General features: G+C 37.5%; 2 protein-coding genes across 2 annotated transcripts; one reads left to right on the top strand and one right to left on the bottom strand.

Annotated features, from left to right (window-relative positions):
* Positions 1-3,074: 3,074 nt before the first annotated feature.
* On the bottom strand, positions 3,075-12,646 carry prima1 (proline rich membrane anchor 1). The gene is made up of 3 exons (XM_016671990.1): positions 11,564-12,646; positions 7,398-7,539; positions 3,075-3,250 (listed from the first exon to the last, which is right to left on the bottom strand). Exons 1-3 carry the CDS (start codon positions 11,846-11,848, stop codon positions 3,075-3,077), a joined length of 603 nt encoding a protein of 200 aa, XP_016527476.1. The 5' UTR covers positions 11,849-12,646.
* Positions 12,647-19,946: 7,300 nt separating this feature from the next.
* LOC103138793 (protein FAM181A) lies at positions 19,947-22,434 on the top strand. Its single transcript, XM_007553138.2, has 2 exons — positions 19,947-20,872; positions 20,952-22,434. Exon 2 carries the CDS (start codon positions 21,024-21,026, stop codon positions 21,789-21,791), a length of 768 nt encoding a protein of 255 aa, XP_007553200.1. The 5' UTR covers positions 19,947-20,872; positions 20,952-21,023; the 3' UTR covers positions 21,792-22,434.
* The last annotated feature ends 168 nt before the right edge of the window (positions 22,435-22,602 follow it).

Below are 22,602 nucleotides of genomic sequence, written 5' to 3'. Positions count from 1 at the left end.
GAGCTCTGGCATGATGCTAATGCTTATCTGAACGCCAACCAGGAAGTGGACTACAGAGCAGGGCATTCTGGGTAAGTAGAACCACCAGTGGGAGAAAAGGCTCATCATCTTTTACCGGAGACAAAAGAGAAATCCTACAACCGCTAAAATTTGACGCCATTCCGTTTTTGTTGACATTCCATAAAGAAGAAAGCTGCGTTCATGTCTTCTTTGAGGTTTTTGTGTCACTTCCTCCTATAGTTCTTGTTGCAGTGCCACCACAGGCGAGGAGGGGAACAGGTTTTTCAAACAGTTTGGTTTGTTTGACACAGAGCAGTGAAATTAAACCTCAGCAGCTGAAAATGTAACAAATGTAGCAATTTCGATTCCCAGTCAAACCGAGTCTACCGTACCGTCAGATGTGAAAACACAGACAAGAAACAGACTGACATCTGTCTGCCATTTCTAAAGCTTTGGGATTCCAGCGAACCCCAGAGAGAGCCATCATCTACAGACAGAGAAACATGGAACCTTCCCAGAAGTGGCATGTGAAAATTACTCCAAAAGCCCATCAGTGACTCATCCAGGAGGGCTAAAAAAACTGGAACAAACTTCCAGAAAACTGCAAAAAAAAACAACAACAACTAAAACACCAAATGAAAAACCCATTTGCTTAGAGCTCCCAGTTATTATCCTGTAACTAGTAATAACTGGAAAATAGATTAATTATACTCTGGATTGCAAGTTATCATTTCTCTTTATGTAGCCACTGAAATCTAATGCTTTTTATTTGTTTATTGTGTTATAATTTTATCATGTTCTTTGAATTGCTTTGTTGCTGAAATTGCAACACAAATAAACTTGATGATAATAATAACACAAGAAACAAGGAAACAGAAATGAAAACAAACACAACGGGAGAAATGATCAAGATTCAAAAGGTGTGAGGAGAACAGAACCAAACAATAGAAAAGAGGTTTTCAAAGTTATAAATTAAAAAAAAAAAATAGATCTCAAAGGAATGAACTGAATATTAAAAGCAGGGATGAATAAATCCTAAAATAAAGCAAAACTAAAACTCATGAGAAGAACAGATAATAGAAAATCAATTAAATTATTTGAAAACTACTTTTTGTACTTACTGAGTTTATCTTTCTCTGATTACATGAATTTATTAGATAAATGTGACACAAAGAAGCAGAAAGAGGAGAAACGTTTATATATTTCACTAAAAAGCAGGATGTAAACAACTTTTGGTTGTACGTTTATCTGGAGGTCAGACAGTTTGTGTGACACTCGTGGCTGAAAACAAAGTCTGAATCTGTTGCTGCTGCAGGCGCTAAGCTCAACTTTTATCTTTTAATTCGCCGAATGGGAAGGAAGCTCAGAACGCTTTGTGTTGGGATCCCAATTCTTGCCTCTTTTGTTCACATTCACAAAGCCGGCTCCAAAGCATTAGTCACATATGGAAATTGTTCCGAGCGATATTGTTTGCTGTGTTTGCTCTTTGGTTAGCCACTCTGAAGAACAGGCCTGTGGATCTCCTCTTCTTAATTATATAACTTGGATTTTGTTTTGTTTCTTTATTCTGGGCCCAGTTTTTCTAATTATCACCTGTAATGTGTCTTTGTCTAAATACTAAATTATTATTCATCTGTGTATTAAATGGATCTGCTTTCCTCTGTTGATGTGGGATTTCCTGCTTGCGCTGCAGTTTGTTTAACGATTCATTTTATTTAATCGATCTGATCTGCGTTTGAACTCTCTCCATCGTCTCAGTCTGCACTTTGAGAAATGACAGAAAAACTAGAAACTGAGAGACTACAGAAGCAAGCTGGTGTTTTTTAATGGCTTCTAGATTGATTATTGTAACCTTTGTGACTTCGGTGCCTTCAGCAGAGTGGCAAAGGTCAAAAAAGCATTTTTAAAAAAATCTGTTAGATTTAGGCCTGTCACAATACGAAAAATTTGCCGGACGATAAATTTAAATTATTGCAATAAACGATAATATTGTTGTTTTGACAATCTTCAATTAATATGATGATAATGGGGTAATAATGCAAGTTCGTCCTCTCAAAAATCAATAAATCTTAATTTTCTGAAGGACTCTAGACTGGAACTGGGAAATATGTTAAATATCCATAATAAATAACCAAAAACGATTCATAAAACAGAGATAAAAACCACACACAACAGATACCATAAATTAAATGGATTACACTGCAAAAACACAAAATCTTACCAAGTTTTTTGGTCTTTTTTCTGGTGAAAATGTCTTATTTCAAGTAAACTAACTTGAAAGTAACTTTTCAGCAAGATATAGAGGCTATAGAGGCATATAAATGAATAAACAAAAACAAAGTAAAGCAAAAATCAAAATCGTCCAAAAGCAACAAAGAGAACATCAATGTAAGATACACAAAAGGGAGCAACTTTTGGTACTGAGGATACATTTTTAGACAAACTGATGGGAGAAAGAGAGGAAAACAAAGAAACAAAGAAACAACTGCGAGTTGATTTCAGGATCCTGTCAAACAACCAAAGTTTGTTTTAGATGCAGATAAAAGAAAGTAAATAAGTGAATAAATGATGAAAACCATATTCCTGACTTTTGAACTGACCATTTCACTCCACATAACGACATGCAAAATGGTTTTTAATGTTTCACGGACACGAGAATGTTATATTATAAATGATTTTCCCGTATCTATTGAAAAACAAGGTAACACTTTATTTGGCAGGGTGTGCATCAGACTGCCATGACACTGACATAAACATAACACCTGTCAGGAAGACGAACGAGTCTTTATGAATGTTTACGACGGTAAATAGTGACACTTTTAATGTAAAGTTGCATTAAAAGTCCATTAAAATGGTCAACTTTGCATTAAAAGTGTCATTATTTACCGACTGACACTTCATGACAGCAGTCATAAACATTCATAAAGACTTGTTCACCTTCATGACAGGTGTCATGTTTATGACAGTGTCATGTCAGTCTGATGCACACCCCGTCAAATAAAGTGTTACCAAAAACAATTTCTGAATATTTACAGGAACATTTCCATCAATCAAGTTTATTTGAATACCGTATTTCAGCTGCAAGGTGCTTTGCATGATAAAAAGGCTTCCTCTAACCTTTTGATAGCCTTGTAGCAGATGATGATGGCAGAAAGGAGGAAGACGACTGAGGCACAGCTCACTGTCCCAAGCACTATAACGTCCACTTCCATCCACCAGGGCCTCAACAACGGCACCATGGGCTCTGCCACTGACAAAATAGAGAAAAGAGAGAGAAAATTAAGCAAAATTACAGCTGCAATCGATTAATCGGTTAATTCTGACGATTAATCGATTTAACATTCTACAAATTGTTCTTTAAACACAGGCTTATTCTATGTTAATGCTTGAAAAACATCTGGAAAACATTATTTTTTACAATGTATTTATAATATTAGTGTTATTTTTGTGTTTTAGATGCGAAATTAAACATTTTGCTGTCTAAAATACAAAAACATAGATTTCCTTTGGTGATTATTTGTAGCAAAGGATGCATCTAAAACTAAAAATATACTTTTAGCATCAGCTTGACTTAACATCAGTACATTTTAGGGCTGATCTGTTGAATGTTTTTAGGATTTACCGATTAATACTAAAATGTGCTCATCAGGATTTTTCTTTACAGAATTTCTTTAGTTTTTCTTATTTTAAATGAACAATGTAAATATTTGTGTAGTTTTGAATTGATTACTGCTTTGACTGTGTTGTTGTTTCACCAAATGACATTATTCTGAGTCAGTCAATGATTAATTGATTACTAAATAAGTTGATGATTATTTCAACAATCGTGATTAATCACGATTAATCATTTCAGCTCTAAACAAAATGCAGATACCATATAAAATATTTTAATTTTTAAGCTTTTTTTTTTTACCCAAACCAATAGGTGAGCAGCAGGGATGCTCTTGTGTCCTTGCCGGTTCTGCAGGTCTTGGGTTCAGTGTTCAGAGATATCCAGCCTGACACCATGAATCATTTAGGGACCCGTCAGCCCCCCTTACACCAGCACTCTTGTCTACACCAATTACCGTTGCAAGAACCTCCTGCTCTTTCCACATTAGATCCGTGGAGTCGGACCACTCACCGGGATGTTGTGTAACGTTACGTGCATCAGCAACTCCAGCTTCTCTCTACGCATCATGCAGAATTTCATTCAAGTCGCCTGCAAATGTTTATCACCTTTATCACCTTGGAAATACATCACACAGCCTAAACAATAAACTAATAACTCTGAATATGATGTTTTTTAAGCCAAAACAACAAATACTTCTTCTCCAAGTTTTGATTTTCCGGTGCAGCTCATTTCCCCGGAGTGAAGTGATGGCTCTGTCATAAGTCGCTGTAAATTTAAAAGCTCTTCTCTGCCAAAGTCTCATTTTAATCCTGCGTTTTGTCACCGGCTGAAGGCTCTAATTCAGCCGGTGTTAAGGATCTACCACAGCGTGATGAGACTCCAGTCCTTTGAATTAACCATTTTTAGCACACAGACTCTTATTCTCCAACCTTTTATTACCTCCTTTTGGCAGACAGATATGGTCCCAGTCATTGTCCTAGTTTTTCATGTCGGTCATGCATATTCTATGCATTTTTAAAGACTACAGAACTTCAGCTCTAAGACCTCTTCAAATCAGGTTACACAGGGAATATCAAGATAATTATGCCTCTCTGTAGTAGAAAAAAAAAAGAAGCCCTCTCTTAAAATAAATTATTCATGCTGTCTCCACCTACTGCAAACAGTTCTGTGTTAAGTTAGGGGAGAATATAAATTGGACCACTTATACTTTTTATGATGTGCTGCTGCTGCTGCTGGACGCTGAAAACATGCGGATGCAGCACAAGGTAAATGAGTCACTGGGCACAATTGGGCGTCCAAACCCCCACCTTTGGTTGCAGTCAGATGGCCGTGGCAGCACTCATGCAGTGACCTTGACAACAAGCACTGAAGGGTCTATAACTCTTGATTTTTAACTCTCGGGGTGGGGAGTGCGGGGAAGAGATCCATCTACATTGAGCGGACAGAAAGAAAATCATTGGGAGTGATAGATTAAAACCTTCCTACCCACTGATTAAGTGCTCTTGTTTTCTCGGGGATAAGAGGTGAGTGATTCCAAAGTGCAGTGCAGAAGGGCTGCATCATCAGCTCCATATTTCAACGCTCTGTTTTCTGGATGCTTGAGATCATATAATCATATAAACTTTTAACAAGAAATGCTCGGATAAACAAGATGAAACACGATCATTTATTTCCAAATGCTTGGGTATTTCTTTTAGGGTGAATTCATATTCCTGTTCAAATAAAATAAATTATGAAGTCTTTGTCAACAAAATTGTCTTTTAAAAAATGGATAAGTTTAGACTAAAGCACCAGACTGAAGAGTTTAATCATCCAGTTTTTGGTAGAAAGAAAAGAGAAAAAAACCCTGATTGTACGATTAATTGATTAAATGATTTATTCTGACAGGTCCACACATAACTTTATATTTTGATTAGTCGGATGATGTAATTTTTAAATATTAAATTATGTTTTGATCAGTTACTCAGAATTCGAGTTGCATTCTTACCAAACACGTTTTTACTTTTCCTTGAGTAAAATGTTTTGAAGTAGTGCTACTCTTGCTTCAGTACAGTTTTGTGTTAATATCTGGTTTCTGCTGGTTTTTTCACTCCGCCAGCTGATAAACCTTCACAGTGGGAGACGATTCGGCCCCATGAGGAGGAGAAAACTGCCGCAACCAGCAGTAGCTCAGCACAGATGTACTGTAAAAGCCCAGTGTGCAACAGCACCAACATGGTCTCTTCATGCTGCCGGCTAAACTTTGAAGGTGGAACTGCAGCACTGTTTCATTAGCACCTTATTAGCGAATTAAACGAACTCCTTTGTGTTACGATCGGTGGCGGCGGGGCTCCTCACGGGGAAAACCCTACCATTGAACCTCTGAGCATGGCGGCCCAGCAGGCTTGGATTTCTCAGACAGTTGGGTACTCCCTAAAGTCAAACCCAGCATAAATTAGTCCTGTGTTCAGCTGTCAGCATCCTGCTGGCTCTATTACATGCACAGATGCAAGAGTGCAAAACTGCACTCATTGCACTAATCTCAGGGGGGCTGATGGTACATTTTCCCCCCCTGCACAAAAACATAAAAGCTCCAAACAGTTTCCTTAAACTTGTTGTATTACTTGAGGTCCATGCTGCAAAAACACAAAGTCTTGCCAAGTATTTTTGGTTTATACACTTGAAATAAGACAAAACTAACCAAGCTAGCTTACATCTTGCAGTTGATTCTTGGAGACATTCTGTGGTCTGATGAAACTAAAACTGAATTGTTTGGTCATAATGATCATTGTTACATTCAGAGGTAAAAAATGGAAACATGCACTCCAGCTGTAAAGTACGGGAGTGGTAGCATTATGCTGTGTAGGCGTTTACTGCAGGACGAACTGGTGCAAAACCGACATCAGGACGAACACTGTAAAAACACAAAATCTTCCCAAGTATCTTTAGTCTAGTTTCTAATGCAAACGTCTTAGTTCACTTGAAATAAGATGAAACTAACTTACAAGTAACTTTTTAGCAAGATACAGGAGATTATCTAAATTTAATAATTCCTTAATATTGATTCTAAAAGCACTAGTTCCGGTGTCAGATTATTTCACTTATAAAAATTTTTTTTCCCATGTCATAAGTGAAATAATCTGCCAATTAAATTGATATTAAGGAGTTATTTACTTAAAACAAGCTTCTATATTTATCTGGATAGTTTCTTGTAAGTCATTTTCTGTCTTATTTTATTTTTACTAAGTTATCTGCACAAGAAACTAAACAAAAATGCTTGGTAAAATTTTGTGCTCTTGCAGTGTATTGGCCTGGCCATTGCACTGCAGAAAACAAAATCTTACCAGGTATTTTCATCAAGTTTCTAGTGTAAATATCTTAGTAAGCTGGGAGGACAAAACTAACTTCCAAGTAACTTTTCAGCAAGATGTAGCAACTTGTTTTAAATCAATAATTCCTTAATAATGATGAAAAAGTACTACTTCCAGATTGTTCATTTAAAAAATTAAACAATCTGCCAGTGGAACAAGTACTTAAGGAATTATTTATGCAATCCTATATCTTGCTGAAAAGTTACTGAGTTAGTTTTGTCTTATTTTCCAAAATACTTGAAATTAGACCCAAAACACCTGGTAAGATTTTGTATTTTTGCACTGTTTGACTTCTTTGTGGGTTAGAATCTGTCAAAATTTGACAACTCCACATGATTTTGTGCCATATCTATCAAAATATTTCTAAACAAATCAATAAAAAGACGTGAAAGAAAATGAACCAGTTCTTTAACCGAGCGGATTCGAGTTCTTACCTGTGGTTCCCAGAAGCCGAGGAGGCGGTGGAGGAGGCGGAGGCGGAGGGAGGGGAGGGTATCTCCTACAGTGGCACGCCACCTGGCACTGTTCGCCAACTTTCTCCGCCACCGTCCGCGAGCATGATCTCTGGATCTCTCCCTTATGGCGAGGGAAAGCAGAAGAAGAGCGAGCGCGTTACTCAGGAGTAGCATCAGCAGTGTACACTCAGCAGCACCGTGGATTTCCTCCTCTCAGCATTCCTTTCACATCACAGCTCCACTGTTGTTGTCACTGGGGCTGCTGTGTGTGTGTGTGTGTGTAGTACATGCAGAATAGTATCACGTCAACGGCTGCTGCTGCGGCTGCTGCTGCTGTTTCTCCCTGTAAGAAACCACCCACCAGCAGAGTGGGCAGCAGGCTGCCCCGAGGAGTGTGCGTGGGTGGACTTGGAAACTCGAGCAGATCACATTACACATGAACCCTGGCAACACTGCGTGCATGTGGAGAACATCTCACCACTATCTGTAGGCAGCTGCAAGGGGCAAAGGTTAGAGTAGTCATCAGTAACATATGCCTGCTGCAGGGATCCTGCTGGGAATGCTGCGAACAGAAAACACAACTGGCTACTTCATGTTCCCAGAACAGGAGAGCTGATTAGGACCAATTAGGACACACAATTAAATATTCAATACCTAATTTCATCTGATTTAAAAAATTATCTCTGAACAAGTTGCTTAATTAGGCTAAAACCTAAATTAATTGGAAATGATTAATCGTGATTAATCGGTTTCATAATTGATCATATAGGTGACTCTATGATCTTTGAACTATTCTGTTGCTAAAACATGCGTTACAAATAAACGTTCATCATTATTATTCTATTATTATTATTGAAGTAATCTTCAACTTATTTAGTAATTAATTAATCGTAAACGGAGGTAAACAATTTGCTGAAAATTCTACATGATCGGAGCAGTAATTAAGATAAAACTGTACAAAAATATATGCATTTTGCATTTAAATAAAAAAAACACCTTTGTTGTGTAAACATGTTTTACTCAAATCTCCTAAAGCGCCGTAGTTTTAGCTCCACCTGGTTCAAATTCAATAAAGGAATGATGTGTTCCTGCATCTAAAGCAATTAAATGTTTATTTTCTTATTTAAAAAAGGAATCATGTGTTTATTTGCATCATTTAATGCATTTCTAATACTGAATGAAAATATGCTTAATTTTTTAAATGAAAAATCTTTAGAATGTGCCAATTTTCTTACATGATTAATCGATTAATTATTAGATTAATCGATAGTTGCAGCCCTAAAATTAACATTTTACTCATTAATTAAAACATTTCAATACAACTGTGGGTAATAGCTAAAAACTATCACCAAACCCCTCCCACAGGGATGTCCAATATGCGGCCTGGGGCCCACTTATGGCTGTTTGACTGATTTTATGCGGTCCCAAACTGCAAGAATTGTAAAAAAGTGACCCTTCCAGCACAGGTAATTGATGCAGATAGAGACTTTTTATCTCTAGTCAGGGTAAAATTATTACAAACATAATTAGGGCTGCAACTAATGATTATTTTAGTTTTTGATATAAATTATTCTAATGATTAATCGGATAAAAAATTTGCCACACTGCAGATTTTTCATGTAAGCTTGTTTGCACCATACATGAAAAGATGCAAATAAACAAATAATTCATTTCTTTTTAATAAACATATTATTAACTAAAATGAAACAACATTCCTTTAGTGAATGATTGATTATTTGTATCAAAGGAGCTAAAATATACTAACATCAACATGTGAAAAGCTGTTGACTTATAATCAATACAGTGTATGGCTAATCTGTTTATTATTTTGGGGATTAACAAATTAGGAATTAGAAAGCAAAAGGCGCTTAATAAGAGATTTATTTTTTACAGAATCTGAACCAGGTGAAGCTAAAAAGTTGCCACATGAAGAGTTTTGGGTAGAACATTTACAAAGTTTTTCTTTTGTTGATATTTTTGTACAGTTATGACTTAATTGCTGCTGAGTTTGTTGTTCTTTCAGTAAACATTTTAGAGTGTCTGTTAACGATTAATTGATTTGATAATCGATTAATCAGATTAACTCGATTAATCGTTTCAGTTTTATTATCAACATTATGTTCTTTCAATGCACAAATGTTTAGCACAACACAAAGTATTCCTCTTTTAATAACTAATCTTTTGTAATAAGTAAAAAAATATCAGCTTTTATTTAACTTAATAAATAGAAAGCATTTTGAAAGAAAGAGACCCAAACCCTATTCTCATAAATTAAATTAAATTTGTTCATTCGAGCCCAAAAGTAACTGAAATGACAGGAATAATTTCAGTGAGATGCTTCTTGCAGCCAGTCTTTGACGTCAGTCAGTCTGAGGAAAGTTTTTAACTCTTCTCACTTTCAGCCATGAGATGTTTGAGGCATTCAGGTTGTTTCAAATCTCCAAATCTCCATCCCAGGACTTTACATTTCTTTATTCTCACCAGTTCTTAGTGGATTTATAGAAATATTTTGGTTTGCTTTCATATTTCAGGGTCCACTTCCACTTTAGTTTTCTTTCTTTTCTTTTTTTTTTCTTTTTTCTTTTTACAAATGCTTCACCTTCTGATACTCGATAAAACTCACAATAGTTCTCTGAAGCTGGTCAGATCGCCCAGCTGAGTCGAGGTTATTTTTGTTTGCTGAATTTTTGTTTACATCAAACATGTCCTCTGTCCCTTTAACTTTCATCTCTGCCATAAAACTTAAACTTAGCTTGACAGTAGCAAGAGCCTGATAACATTTTAGGTTTAACTTCTTTTGGCATGTTGCGGCCTGCTTTTGAGGTTAACTTGCTTGGATGGCCAGATGTAGCTGCGTTAGCAGTGATTCTGAATGTCCTCTTATTTTCTGAACATAAGAAAACCTAATTTTAAGTTCTTTTGAGACCTATTTGTCTTCTCTTTAACTATCGGTGCACCGATTGCACCTTTCTGGTCAATTACCAATCTTTAACAAGCTTGACCTGCCGATTCCAGTTTTGACTGATACCAATTAATCGATTCAATAATCACAATTAACTCGATTAATCGTTTCGGCCCTATTGCCAACATAATTTTCTGTCAGTGCAAAAAGTTTAGCACAACACAAAGTATTCATCTTTTTATAACCAAGCTTTTCTAATAAGTAAAATCATGTTTTTCTTATGTTTTAATATTTGTGCAAGTGGTCAAGTCAAACTTTTCTCACAGCAGAGCAAAAAGAGGACAGTGGATGATTTTTAGACGTTTTGCCAAGTTAAATAATAATGGTTGATAATATCAGCTTCACATGTAGGTATCGATCGATCACTGATCCTCAGAAATTAAGGAAATTAAAGCTGATTTATTGGTACACCCTTATTTTAGACAGCCTTTTGTTGAAATAAATCAATTATAATAAATCAAAACAAGCTTAATAAATTCTATTTTGTTGATTTATTGTTTCTCTTTTCTCTCTTTCTATCAAAAACTGGATGACAAAACTCTTCAGTCTGATGCTTTGGACTCAACTAGCCCTTTTTTGTTTACAGAGACTTCATAATTCATTTTATTGGTTGTTTCTGTTATTGTCTTCAAGTTACAGTGTTAAATGTTTGTTAAAATTTAAAGTTTACTCACCTTTGAGAATGTGTGTTTTTCCCCCATTATTATGACACTACCATTATATTACTTGAAAATGCTCTCAAAACAACGATATTATCGTTTACCGCTATAACTTCTGGGGCAATTTATCGTCCATTTAAATTTGATATTGTGACTTTCTGGTGTTATTCTCACTTCAGGAATAAGGAGCATCAAACTAAATGTGTTAAACAGTGAAAACCTCCTTCAAAATACAGAGCAACATTGTACTCCTCATGTGCGATAGATGCGAAAACCTACTTTTCCGTTTATTATGTGGAATAAACGTCATTTATGATCATTAATAAAAAAAAATCTGTAATGTTAGAATTGAAGCTAAATATCCAAAGGTGTTTTAAAAACTAGACTATTTTCACATGCGGAGAGCTGCAGCTGCAGCAGCACGATGAGCATAAACAGACCGCCGTAAGTTAGTTAAACATCCAACTCCAGTTGGATCCGTGCAGCCCGCTTCCCCCCTTCATGCACCTCAACGCGATGCTTACCTTGCATGAGAGTGAAAGCTGTGACAGGAGGCAGTGAGCGATGAAAAAAGGCCAAAAACTTAAAGTAAATGGCATCAGATCTCGGAGCAGCATTCCTCCTGCGCTGTTCTCGAAGATACTAGGAAGCGTTTCCAACAAATGAATGCAGTAGTATACATAGGCTTGAAGTGTTTGCGAAATAACCATCCACCCTTTCCACTTCAGCGGCTGTAGCTGTGACAGGCGTCTCCGGGAATAGTTTATGCCCCAATCATCTTCCTCTTCACATCCCGCTGTCGATCGCATAGGACAGGCGAGCTGGTGGGATGAGCAGCAAACCCGCGATCATTCACATCTCCAAAGTAGTTTTTTTCCTCTTTTTTTAACCCTCCTATCTCTCTCTGCGTGTGTTTGTTTCTCTCTCTCTCTCTTTCTGTCAGATAGCGACCTGAATCACGCCGCTGCTCCGCGCAGTGTGAGGGCGGTGGACGGCCCAGACCTTACATCTCTCCGGGGCGGCGAGCAAGAGCGCAGGACGAGCCGCTCAAGCCATCCAAGTTGAGGAGGAGGAGGAGGAGGAGGAAGGGGAAGAGAAAGAGAAGGAGGAGGGGGGATGTTAAAATCGAGAAGTGAAAGAAAACAGAGACGGGTCCTCGCAGCGGCATCACCTCAACTTCTCAAGGCAAGATTCGGGATGGGCGAGTCCGGAGGGCAGTGGCGCATCTCCACTCACCTCAGCTCCCCCTGACACGAACTAACCCTCCTCCTCCTCCTCCTCCAAAACACAGCCAGCAGCTCCTGTGGTTGGCTGCAAAGCAATCAGCGCAGGCTTTCTTTCTTTGTTTATGTTTTTCCCTTCGCTCTCTCTCTTTCTCTCTCTCTCCTCCATAAAGGTCTATGTTGCGTGTTAAAGTCGTGGTTGTTGCGCTGCGAAGTCCCAAAAGTGGGCCGGTATAAACAGTGATTCAAACTGCAGCAATAAAAGGAGTTTCATCTTCTTTTCAATCGAAATTTGAATGTTAAAGTCCAGTTTTTACCCGTAAACTGAAAGCAGGATCTGACATGACTTTCTTCAAATTAAACCTGCAGGATGTAACTTTTATTCATTTGTTTTTACATATTTGCTAAAACTGCCACCATATCTTGACAGAATAAAATAAAACATAATCTGTGACAGGGGCGCTGCCAGAAATCTGACAAAATCTGGCCCCCTGACAAAAAATTAGACTGTCGTAGCAGTTTGTTATGAGACAGATAATCTGTGAAAAGATCAATCTCCTCCATCTCCTTCCTGATTTACTATTACTGGTTAAAGTACTGCACCATTCTGACCAAAACAACCAGTCAGAACCAGTAGGACGCTCTTAGCGCTGTCAATTAGCCTCATTCACTCACTGCTAAATGTACTAATGGGGGAGAAACAACTTATCATTACAAGAAACCGTTTATCTGCCGTCATCGGCAGGTATGCTAACTAAACTGAGCATTCACAGTTAGAATCTGCACAGCTCTGTGCTATGCTAGCTGCAGCATGGCACAAATCGAGGGGGAGGAAGGATGAGAAGCACCACATGAGCTTGTGATTGACAGCACTAAAACTCCTGCCTCTGATTGGCTGTTTCTAGCACTGAGAGAAGGCAGAGGAAATAGATTTTTCACAGATTACCTCTCATCTCTCATCACTGTCACAACATAATGACAGTTTTAAAAAATATGTGAAAAAAATATTTTTATAAAAGTTACATACTGCAGCTTTAATTTCACTTAGGAGAGGATGGGTCAGGAGGGACGTGTCCTGTCCTGTCTTCCCTGTTGATTGTTTCCCAGGTGTGTCTAGTTTCCTGATTACCTTCCCTGTGTATTTAAATCCACCTGTTGTCTTTATTCCTTGTCGGGTCCTCGTCTATTCTATCACTGCATATCTTGTTCCTTGGTGTTCCATGTGTTACCTGTGTTGCTGGGTCCAGACTCAGAGACCGGTCCCAATTCAAAGGATGATTCCGACTCGGAGGCAGGTCCCGACTCGGAGGCCTGTCTAAACTGAGAGGCCGGATCAAACTGAGAGGAGTCCGGTTCAAACTCGGAGGCCAGTCCCGAGTCAGAGTCCAGTTTTGAGTCCTAGTCCGGTTCTGAGTCAGAGTCCAGTTTTGAGTCCTAGTCCGGTTCTGAGTCAGAGTCCAGTTTTGAGTCATAGTCCGGTTCTGAGTCAGAGTCCAGTTTTGAGTCATAGTCCGGTTCCGAGTCATAGTCCGGTTCCGAGTCAGAGTCCAGTCTCGAGTCATAGTGAGAGGGTCCTTGAATCTGACTGTCGTCTGAATCGTCTCCTCAGCAGACAGCATGTTTAATCCACCTCCAGGCCTTTTTAAGATGGTCTTTTTTTAAGATGGTTTTTCTTTAGATGGATTTTTCTGGGACGTGAAAGGGTTCTCTTGAAGCTTTCTATCACCTTGTGGATAACTATTGGGTTGTCACTTTTAATCATCTTAAACAACAATTCTTTAACTGTATTGCCTTTGCCAGACAGAAGTTGAAAGATGTATTGGCAGAGTTTTTTTTTCCCATCTCATCAAAAAAGACAAAATCTATGTCCTTACATCTTCCCAAAGTTTAGGAGCAAGCTTCTTCTGGATGGTGTTCTTCATTTTGTCGGCAGCATATCTAGATCTAAGACTGGACTTATAAATTAATTGCCAAAGAATCTTTTCCATCAGATCTCTTCTTCGCAACTTTTACTCTGAAAAATGTACCAAAAACAAACAATCAGAGCCAGAAGGAGGACCTGTCAATCAATCTCATGTACTTGTTGCTAAATGTGCTAATGGCAGAGAAATCTTCCTGGATATCTGCCGTCATTGGAAGCTAATTAGCTTTAGCATTTACAACAGGCTTTGCTAGCTGTAGAGTGGAGATTGATAGCACTAAGACCCGCCTCCTGACTCTGATTGGTTGTTTCTTGTTAGCACTGGGAGAAAGTAGAGGAGCTCTTTTTTATCTATATTAGACCATCACAACATAGTGACAGTTTTAACAAATATAAAAAAACAACATTTTTAAAAATAAATATCACTGCTGCTTTAATTGCAGGAAAACAACAACATGATGCTGCCACTGACTTTGATGGTTGGGGTGCAATTTTCCTTGTTTTCCTCTAAATGTAACAAATGTGTAATCTGGCCATTGCCTTAAGCAATTCTGCACTGTATTCCGCTCAATACACTATAAAAATAAAGTACAATAAAACAGAGAAGGCACTCTAGCGCCACCTAGTGTCTATCTGAACATATCCCCGGGCATTATAGTCAAACACTCTAACCTTACTTTCATCAAACCTCAAAACACGCCTCCAAAGCTATGAAATAACCAAAAGGAAATTTTTTATTTGGGCTTTCCAAAAGTAATCTTGTTGGATGCAAACTTCTAAATTATATTTCAAAATAAAAATATCTCTAATTATTCTGACATTTAGCACATGATCCATAAGATAGTCGATTAATGGTTTATTAGATTAAAATAAGTTCCAATCGATTAACAACGTTCATTAGATCTTTTTTTTAGTGTTGTAGTTTGGCCGCCATCCGGCAGAGGGCGCCGCTCGTCATTCTTAACTGGAGCCGTTGGTACACAAACAAAGATGGCGGCCCTCTACCACATCGGCGAAGAGGTAAGGTCCAAATAGAGTCTGGTTTGGGATGAAAAATTCTGTTTATGCTGTTCTGTTTTGAAATATAAACACTTGATAAGTTTCTTAAGTTAGTAATTTAATAGTATGGCAGAGTAGAGTTAATTTCTCATTTTAAAAAATACTGATTTGCTATGAAGGTGATGACAGAAAGGCGGATAAAAATACATGACGCCAATAAACGGTTGGTTTTCAGCGCTGCCTGATGTCAAAATCGATAATTTTCTGTTAATGAGTATTTAACACATATGACAGAAAAAGATATTCAAATATAATAATTAGCTTCTTTTTTTTAGCATTCAGCAGTTGAACATGTATTTCTTAATGCCATGGAAAGAAGTTTGGACCTTTTGATACAAGATAAAAACGAGTCGATCGATTAGAGCAGGGAACTTTAGATTAACTCATTAAAGATAACACGCAGACAGACAGTGGGAATGAAAGGTTTTCTTTTTTCTGTGCTGTATGTAAATTTGTGGTTTGGCTGTAGTTAATAGTGGGTGATGCTGTGGGGCAGAGTGGAAGATATGAGACAACAATGGGTGGATTTTAAGAGTGGAGTTGCATAATGTTGTTGGTGGTCTTCTCTGGGCACGGTTATGAAATTACCCCCCAGTCATACACGGTACCAGAGAGCCAACGTGACATTCAAACGCCTGATTGACAACGAGAATAAAACCCTGATCCTCCACCAGAAACTTGTAAAAATATGAGATTTTTCTGCCTTTTTTAAAGCAAACAATAAACAGAAATTCTCCTCCTTCCCCGCTGAGTGTTAGAAAATGAACATTTTCGCACATCTTCAATAATAAGTTGCAGTTTAATGTCCTCTCTCCTCTCCTGGGGGTTTAAATATTTGAAACGGGAGCCAACCGAGTCTGCTCAGTCCAAATAATTTAAATAACATCTAAGCCTACGATTCAAACCGGTTTGGATTAAGATCAGTGAATTCAGCAACCAGCCCTGCAGCCTTTTGTTGTGGCTGAGTATTCATCACATGTCTTGCCTATCAAAAAGCACTTCACAGACAGTAATGGGATGAGCTCATACAAAGAGCTGTGGATGACTTTTAGAGTGGAAAATCCTCGGCCACTGCATGTTGGGCTGCATTTGCAGAGCTTTTTCAGAGTTTTGAAGGATAGAACAAGCTTGGCATATAGTCTGCGGCTCCTGCTCATCCATCCTCTCCAGCAGTCAGTCCCAGTATTGATTATCTGACAAGAGGAAAGCTCTACATCCTCCTGTTTCCTTCCTGCTACCTCACCTCATTCCAACAACCAGCAGTCTGGCACAACATACATCACGGCCGTATAAACTGATAGGGAAGCCTCTTTATATAATTACTGTGGTCTTTCACTGTTATCTTTCTTGCCAAGATAGTTAATCTGCATCTCTTCGCAAACAAAGCCTGAAAATGCCGAGTGCATGAAATGAAAAAGATTTTACATCCCTCAGTCAGCAGCAGAATAATAATGTTCGGCTAAGATTAGCACAGCTGCCTTTATCTTTTCTATCTGTGTTTCTCTCTTATTATATCAGTGTGTGTGATCATTATTGGATCTGGCTGAACATGTGCAGTGGGTCAGAAAGCAGTGGAAGTACACTGCCATCTAGTGAAAAGTGTGAAGCAGGAAATAGGACTGTGACTACGTACACTGCAAAACCACAAAATCTTACCAAGTATTTTTGGTTTAGTTTCTAGCAAATATCTTAATACACTTGAAATGGTACAAAACTAACTTACAAGTAGATTTTTAGCTAGAAATATGAGCTCATTTTAAGTAATTCCTTAATATTGATGAAAAAGTTCTGGTTCCACTGGCCGTCTCATCTAATTTCTCACCAGGAACTGCATTTTTTAAAATTTACAACAGCTGAAATGAATCAGATTAATTTAATAATAGATTAATTGTTAATGTGGAGTATACACATAAAAAAGCCAATTTACTGAAAAACAATATTTTCAGTGCACTAGTTAAGCCAAAACTGTACAGAAAATATAAACATTGTGAAATTAAGAGAAGAAAAACAAAACAAACAAAAAAAAAACCTCTTTTGTCTGTAAAATGTTCTGGTCAAAACTCCTCAATTGGCTTTGATTTGCTTATGTAAAAAAATAATAATAAAAAAAACTATAATACTAGAAATATATTTTCAATAATATTTTTAAAATATTTTTTAAAAATGTAATATTATTTTCAGTTTAAAAAATATTTTTAAAATATTTTTAGAAAGTTTGCATTAACTTTATTATTTAATATGTTTTATTAAAAATAATGTTTTAATAAAAATATTATGTTAAAATATTACTTTTAGAATAAAAACAAAATATTATTTTTAATATTTTTATTTTAAAATATAAAAATATATATTTTTATAGAATATACTTTTTTGTTAAATATTTACAATATTTTTAAATGCATTTCTAATATATTGAATAAGCTTAAGTGGTTCTATGAAAAATCCATCGAATTATCCATTTTTAAAAATCAAATTAATTGATTGTCAGAATAATCAATTACTAAAACGTTAGTTACAGCCCGTATTTGAAACTCGCCTCCATACAAAATAAAACACAGACTTGCATGTTGAAGTCTGACCTCCAAAAACATCTGTTTAAAATGTAAAGTGACTCTTTCTTGTTTATAAAGTAGCTGCTTGAAAGGAAAAACAAGAAGGCTTAAGTCTTCTCCTCAGGTTTCTATATTTAGTCGTTTGTCAGACGGTTGACTGACACAGAAAAAGTCTAAACAAAGCAACATTATGTGCTTTAAATATCTCATATAGGCCACCAGCTCTGAAACACACAGAGGCTTCGATCTGCATTAAAATATCCAACTCCATCAACAAAGCACTAAGATCATAAAATATTCTGTTTAATTTTCCGAAATTTTGTTTTTACTTGAATGTTTACATATAAAACCACAGGAGAGTAAATCACATTATGTTAATTTAATTCTGTTTTATTTTTAGTGCTTTAAATGAAAAAATAAAACTAATGACACTGTTCTGTTGCAGCTTTCTGTGTAGTTTGCATGGATTTAAAGATTTATCATGAATTTGTATGTAAATTGTCACAAAAACACCAAATATTACCAAGTATTTTTGGTAGTTTGTTGTGGAAACATCTTAGTTCACTTGAAATAAGACAAAACTAACTTAGAAGTAACTTTTCAGTAAGACTAGTCCCTCTGACAGATTATTTAACTTATAACACAGAAAAAATGTCTTAAGAGTGACTTACAATAAGCTCTTATGTCTTGCTGAAAAGTTACTTATAAGTTAGTTTTGTCTGATTTCAAGTGAACTCAGATATTTGTATTAGAAAATAGATGAAAATTCTTGGTAAAGTTTTGTCTTTTTGCAGTGCAGGTCATCTAGAGCTGGAATAAAATCTGTGTAAAAGTGTAAAAAGTTCTGAAACTCAAACCAAGAATAGCCTAAAATGAGCCACAAACATTGTATCCAGAACCACGGATGGATGCTGGATGAGCTTCCTCTTCCTCTTTCTTCCTCACTTCAAAAGCACAACAGTGGGTGACAGGCGGGTGGAGGGCGGGGGTCCCCATTGTTAACCAGCCTTTTCAGTTAAACAGAGGTGAGCCAGAGGATGGGGACAATAGGCCCCGACTGCCGCTCCAGAACCAGAGGAACCAGCCGGAGGAACAACGGCTCTAAACGCAGCGCAGGAGTCAATCGTTCTCCAAATAAACGGCCGTAAATCGGGAAGTATGTCTGCGATTTCCAGCAGGTTTTCCTGGAGAAACACGAGGATGTTAACCATCAGTCGGTTCCGTCCAGAGAGTTTAAAGTCAAAACTGAAGGAAAGGATTTTCAAGTTTTTACTGAAATGTAAATAAAAAAGTAAACTACACATTTATTCCAATTTAAATTATCTAAAAACACATCACATGATTACAGCATCGCATATCAGCAGAGATGAATAGTAACAAGTTACATTTACTTGAGTAATTTTTTAGAGAAAAATTACTTTTCGGAGTGTTTTTACTTTTTGCTCTTACTTGAGTAAAATTTCTGTATTCTCAAAACTTGTCTGAAAGATGGACAAACTCGTTTTATTCAAAACCCAAACTATTTTTTTACTTTTGAAAATCAGAAATATTCATGTCTTTTCTAAAAAAAATGTTTTTTGATTTTTGAAACTCAAATTTCCTTCTTAAGATATATATTTTTTTGCTTTATTATAAAAATATGAGTTTCCTAGACGAAAGATTACTTTTGCAACTAAAAAATGTCCTAATTATTTGTATAACATTTTTAAGATTGATCTCAAAGTTTCATTTTTTTCTAGCAAATTTCCAACTTTTTAAACTCAGAAATTTTATTTCCTTAGCGATTTTCTAGAAAAGCAAGGTAAATTTCTGTTCTCAAATGTAAAGACAAATTCTAGAAAATAATTTTATAGTTTGAAAAGTGAAATAATTTCTTGTAAAAACTTTTAACTTTTTTTCTAGAAAACGTCTAGAAAAAGAGAAATAAAAAAAATGTAAACTAAAATTGACTAACTTTTTAGGGGTAGAGGAGGTTCTAAAAAATTTTTTATTTTTCAAACTCAAAAAAGTCTGGAGTTTTTTTTTCTGGAAAATTTCAGAGATTAATCTCAAAATTTCAGATTTTTTTCTAGAAAATTTTAGATTTTTTTTTTTCAAACTAAAAAAAATAATCAAAGTTTATTCCAGAATATTTCTGAGATTGTCTTAAAATGTTTTACTTTTTGCTTTTTAAGGTTAAGTAATCTCTGTTATCGCCTCTCCTTTCTGAGCCGCTGAGCTCCAGCAGAACGACACTTCCCCAGCTCAATAAAGGGATGAAGCTCAATTAGCATTTCACAAGTCCCGTTCCCCCTCCGCCGCAGCCTTCCCCGTGGAGCCCATGCTTTTCTGGGGATTGTCCTGTTTTGGGCCCTTGTTGCGGTTGGCAGGGTGACAGTATTCGAGTGTGCAAACTTGTGCCATTGTCCTCCGGCCAGAGGGAGCCATGGAGACCCCATAATATGACACAGGAAAATGTTTGCTGATGGCAATTCTATGGGCTTTGTCCGAGTCTTTTTTCCTTCATGACGACTCGATTTAAGTCTCTAAATGTTTGACTACAAATGCAGGAGTGCTATCCAGCTCCTTCCCCTTTGTCCCGCCAGGTTTGAATGAGTAATTCAGCCTTTGTGTCGCTCGATTGAGGGGGCAAACAGAAAGACAAGATTCTTGAGCGTTCAAGCCTCTTTCCATGGTTATGCGCTCTTTAGATCCCCCCACCGCCACCAAATCCTACAGCTGACATCATGTGGAAGGCATTAAACCTCAACTTTAACCCGTGCAACAGGAAGTTAAAGCATGTCCAATACGATATATTTCATTTATGTTTAATTATTTTGCGTAAAAGGAGCAGAGTGAGAAGCGGGTTTTTTGGGGGAAATATCGCGTTTCCAGGGCTGGGCTTTCCAGATCTCCATGGCAGCAATTTGCGCTGGTGAAGAATTTGATACCAAGGCGCTTGGAGACTGATTGGAGTGCATTGTGATGGGTCTGGGGTCGCTGATTGGTTCAAGGGAAGGAGCATAACTACAAAGGGTTTATATTCATTCAGCTTCCTGAAGTACCTCTGCAGTCTGGAGGGAAGCTTCGATTAAAACGGTGAGCTTGAGTTTAAAAAACGGAGATTTATTGGTGCGCAATTACGCAAAAATCTAAACTAATTTATGATATTTCACAGATTGTGTCGGTGGATTATGGTTCATATTTCTATAATGGACTCATGAAGTGAGCCAAGGAGCTTCTGGTAAAGATGTCAAGTGCAGACAGCGAAGTTAAAACTTTACTCAACTTTGTAAATTTGGCGTCCAGCGACATCAAGGCGGCTCTGGATAAGTCGGCTCCCTGCAGGCGCTCCGTGGATCACCGGAAATACCTACAGAAGCAACTCAAGCGCTTCTCACAGAAGTTCTCCAGAGTCCCGAGAGGTCAGACTCTCACTTCTGCGGACTACAGGTGCGCCAGAGGAGCTGAGCGTCAAAGGGTGACTGTGACGGATGAGGCCAGCTCCGATGCGCAACTTGCGCAGAGCGTAGGCGGCGTAATGGACCAGGTGCCGATGCGGAAACGACAACTACCAGCGTCGTTTTGGGAGGAACCCAGGCTAACCAAAGCCAGGAGAGACAAACCCTGTTTGGATTTGAGAAGAAGCAGCAGCTCGGGGACATCTGATGACGGCGAGAATGAAAGGAGAAGGAGTCAGGAGGACGCGCAAAAAACCGCAAACTCCTCATCCGGCAGGCGCAGCTCTGCGGAAAAAGAAGTGCTGAAACTGGATCTGACTTCACATCGCTCCGTGAGTTTCTGCAGCTGCTGCCCCTTCCAGTTCCAAGGACATCAGGTCCTCCACAGCCAGATTGTTGTTCCGCATCCTCCCTTTGGTCTGTGGAGCAAGGCAGCAGAGCCGGAGAGGTCCGAGCATCCGTACGGACAGAAACTCCACACGCACGTTGTGGTGAAACCGATACCGACCAAGGCCACGGCGCAGTCTCCGATCTTAAGCGTGTTTGGGTTCATTTAATCTGCCCGTCACATGAGGATGCGGTGCCGTTTGTAAAGTCACAGACAAACATTTACAGAAATAATTTGGGTCATTTAGCCTGTTACAAGAGAAAAAAGTTCATTTTTAGTCATTTTTGCCACGTTTTTTTATTTACTTAGAATGTTACTGTTTCAAGCTAAATGAAATATTCAGTGTACAAGCTAAATATTTACTTAGAAAGCGAAATATTCAGTTGAAAGTTAAATATTTAGCTCAATACTTAAAAGCTATCTTGGTAGCTAACTAGCTCGGAGGTACCTATTTAGGTCTGACCTAAATAGCTAGACAGAAAACTAAATATTGAGCTAGCTCAGAGCTAAATATTTAGCTGGTATGCAAATTCACCTACCAGTAGGCGGAAGTGTCTGTCAGAGTAAAAGCTGGGTTTGCTGACCTCCTCTGTAAACGCCTGAGCTAGCTAAATATAGCTTGCTAGCTAAATGTTTAACTCTGAGCTATTTAGTTAGCAAGTTTGGAAATAAGTATATAGCTAGCTCAGAGTTAAATATTTATTCAAATTAACTTGCTAATTGATGGAAATGTCTGCCAAAATAAAATCTGGGCCAAGCTAGATATTTAACTTGCTAACTAAATGTTTAACTCTGAGCTAAATATTTATTTTTGAGTTAAATATTTAGTTCACAAGGCAAATATTTAGCTTTAGTTAGCAAGCTAAGTATTTAATTTGGAGCTAAATATGTCGTTAGAAGCTAAATATTGATTCAGAACTAAAAAAAACAGAGCTAAATATTTAGGTTGCTAACTAAATATTTAAGTTAATTTTCTTAGC

The sequence above is a fragment of the Poecilia formosa genome, unplaced genomic scaffold (genome assembly GCF_000485575.1).
Source record: "Poecilia formosa unplaced genomic scaffold, Poecilia_formosa-5.1.2 Scaffold54, whole genome shotgun sequence".
Taxonomy (NCBI): domain Eukaryota; kingdom Metazoa; phylum Chordata; class Actinopteri; order Cyprinodontiformes; family Poeciliidae; genus Poecilia; species Poecilia formosa.
This window is presented reverse-complemented; position numbering and strand designations above follow the sequence as displayed.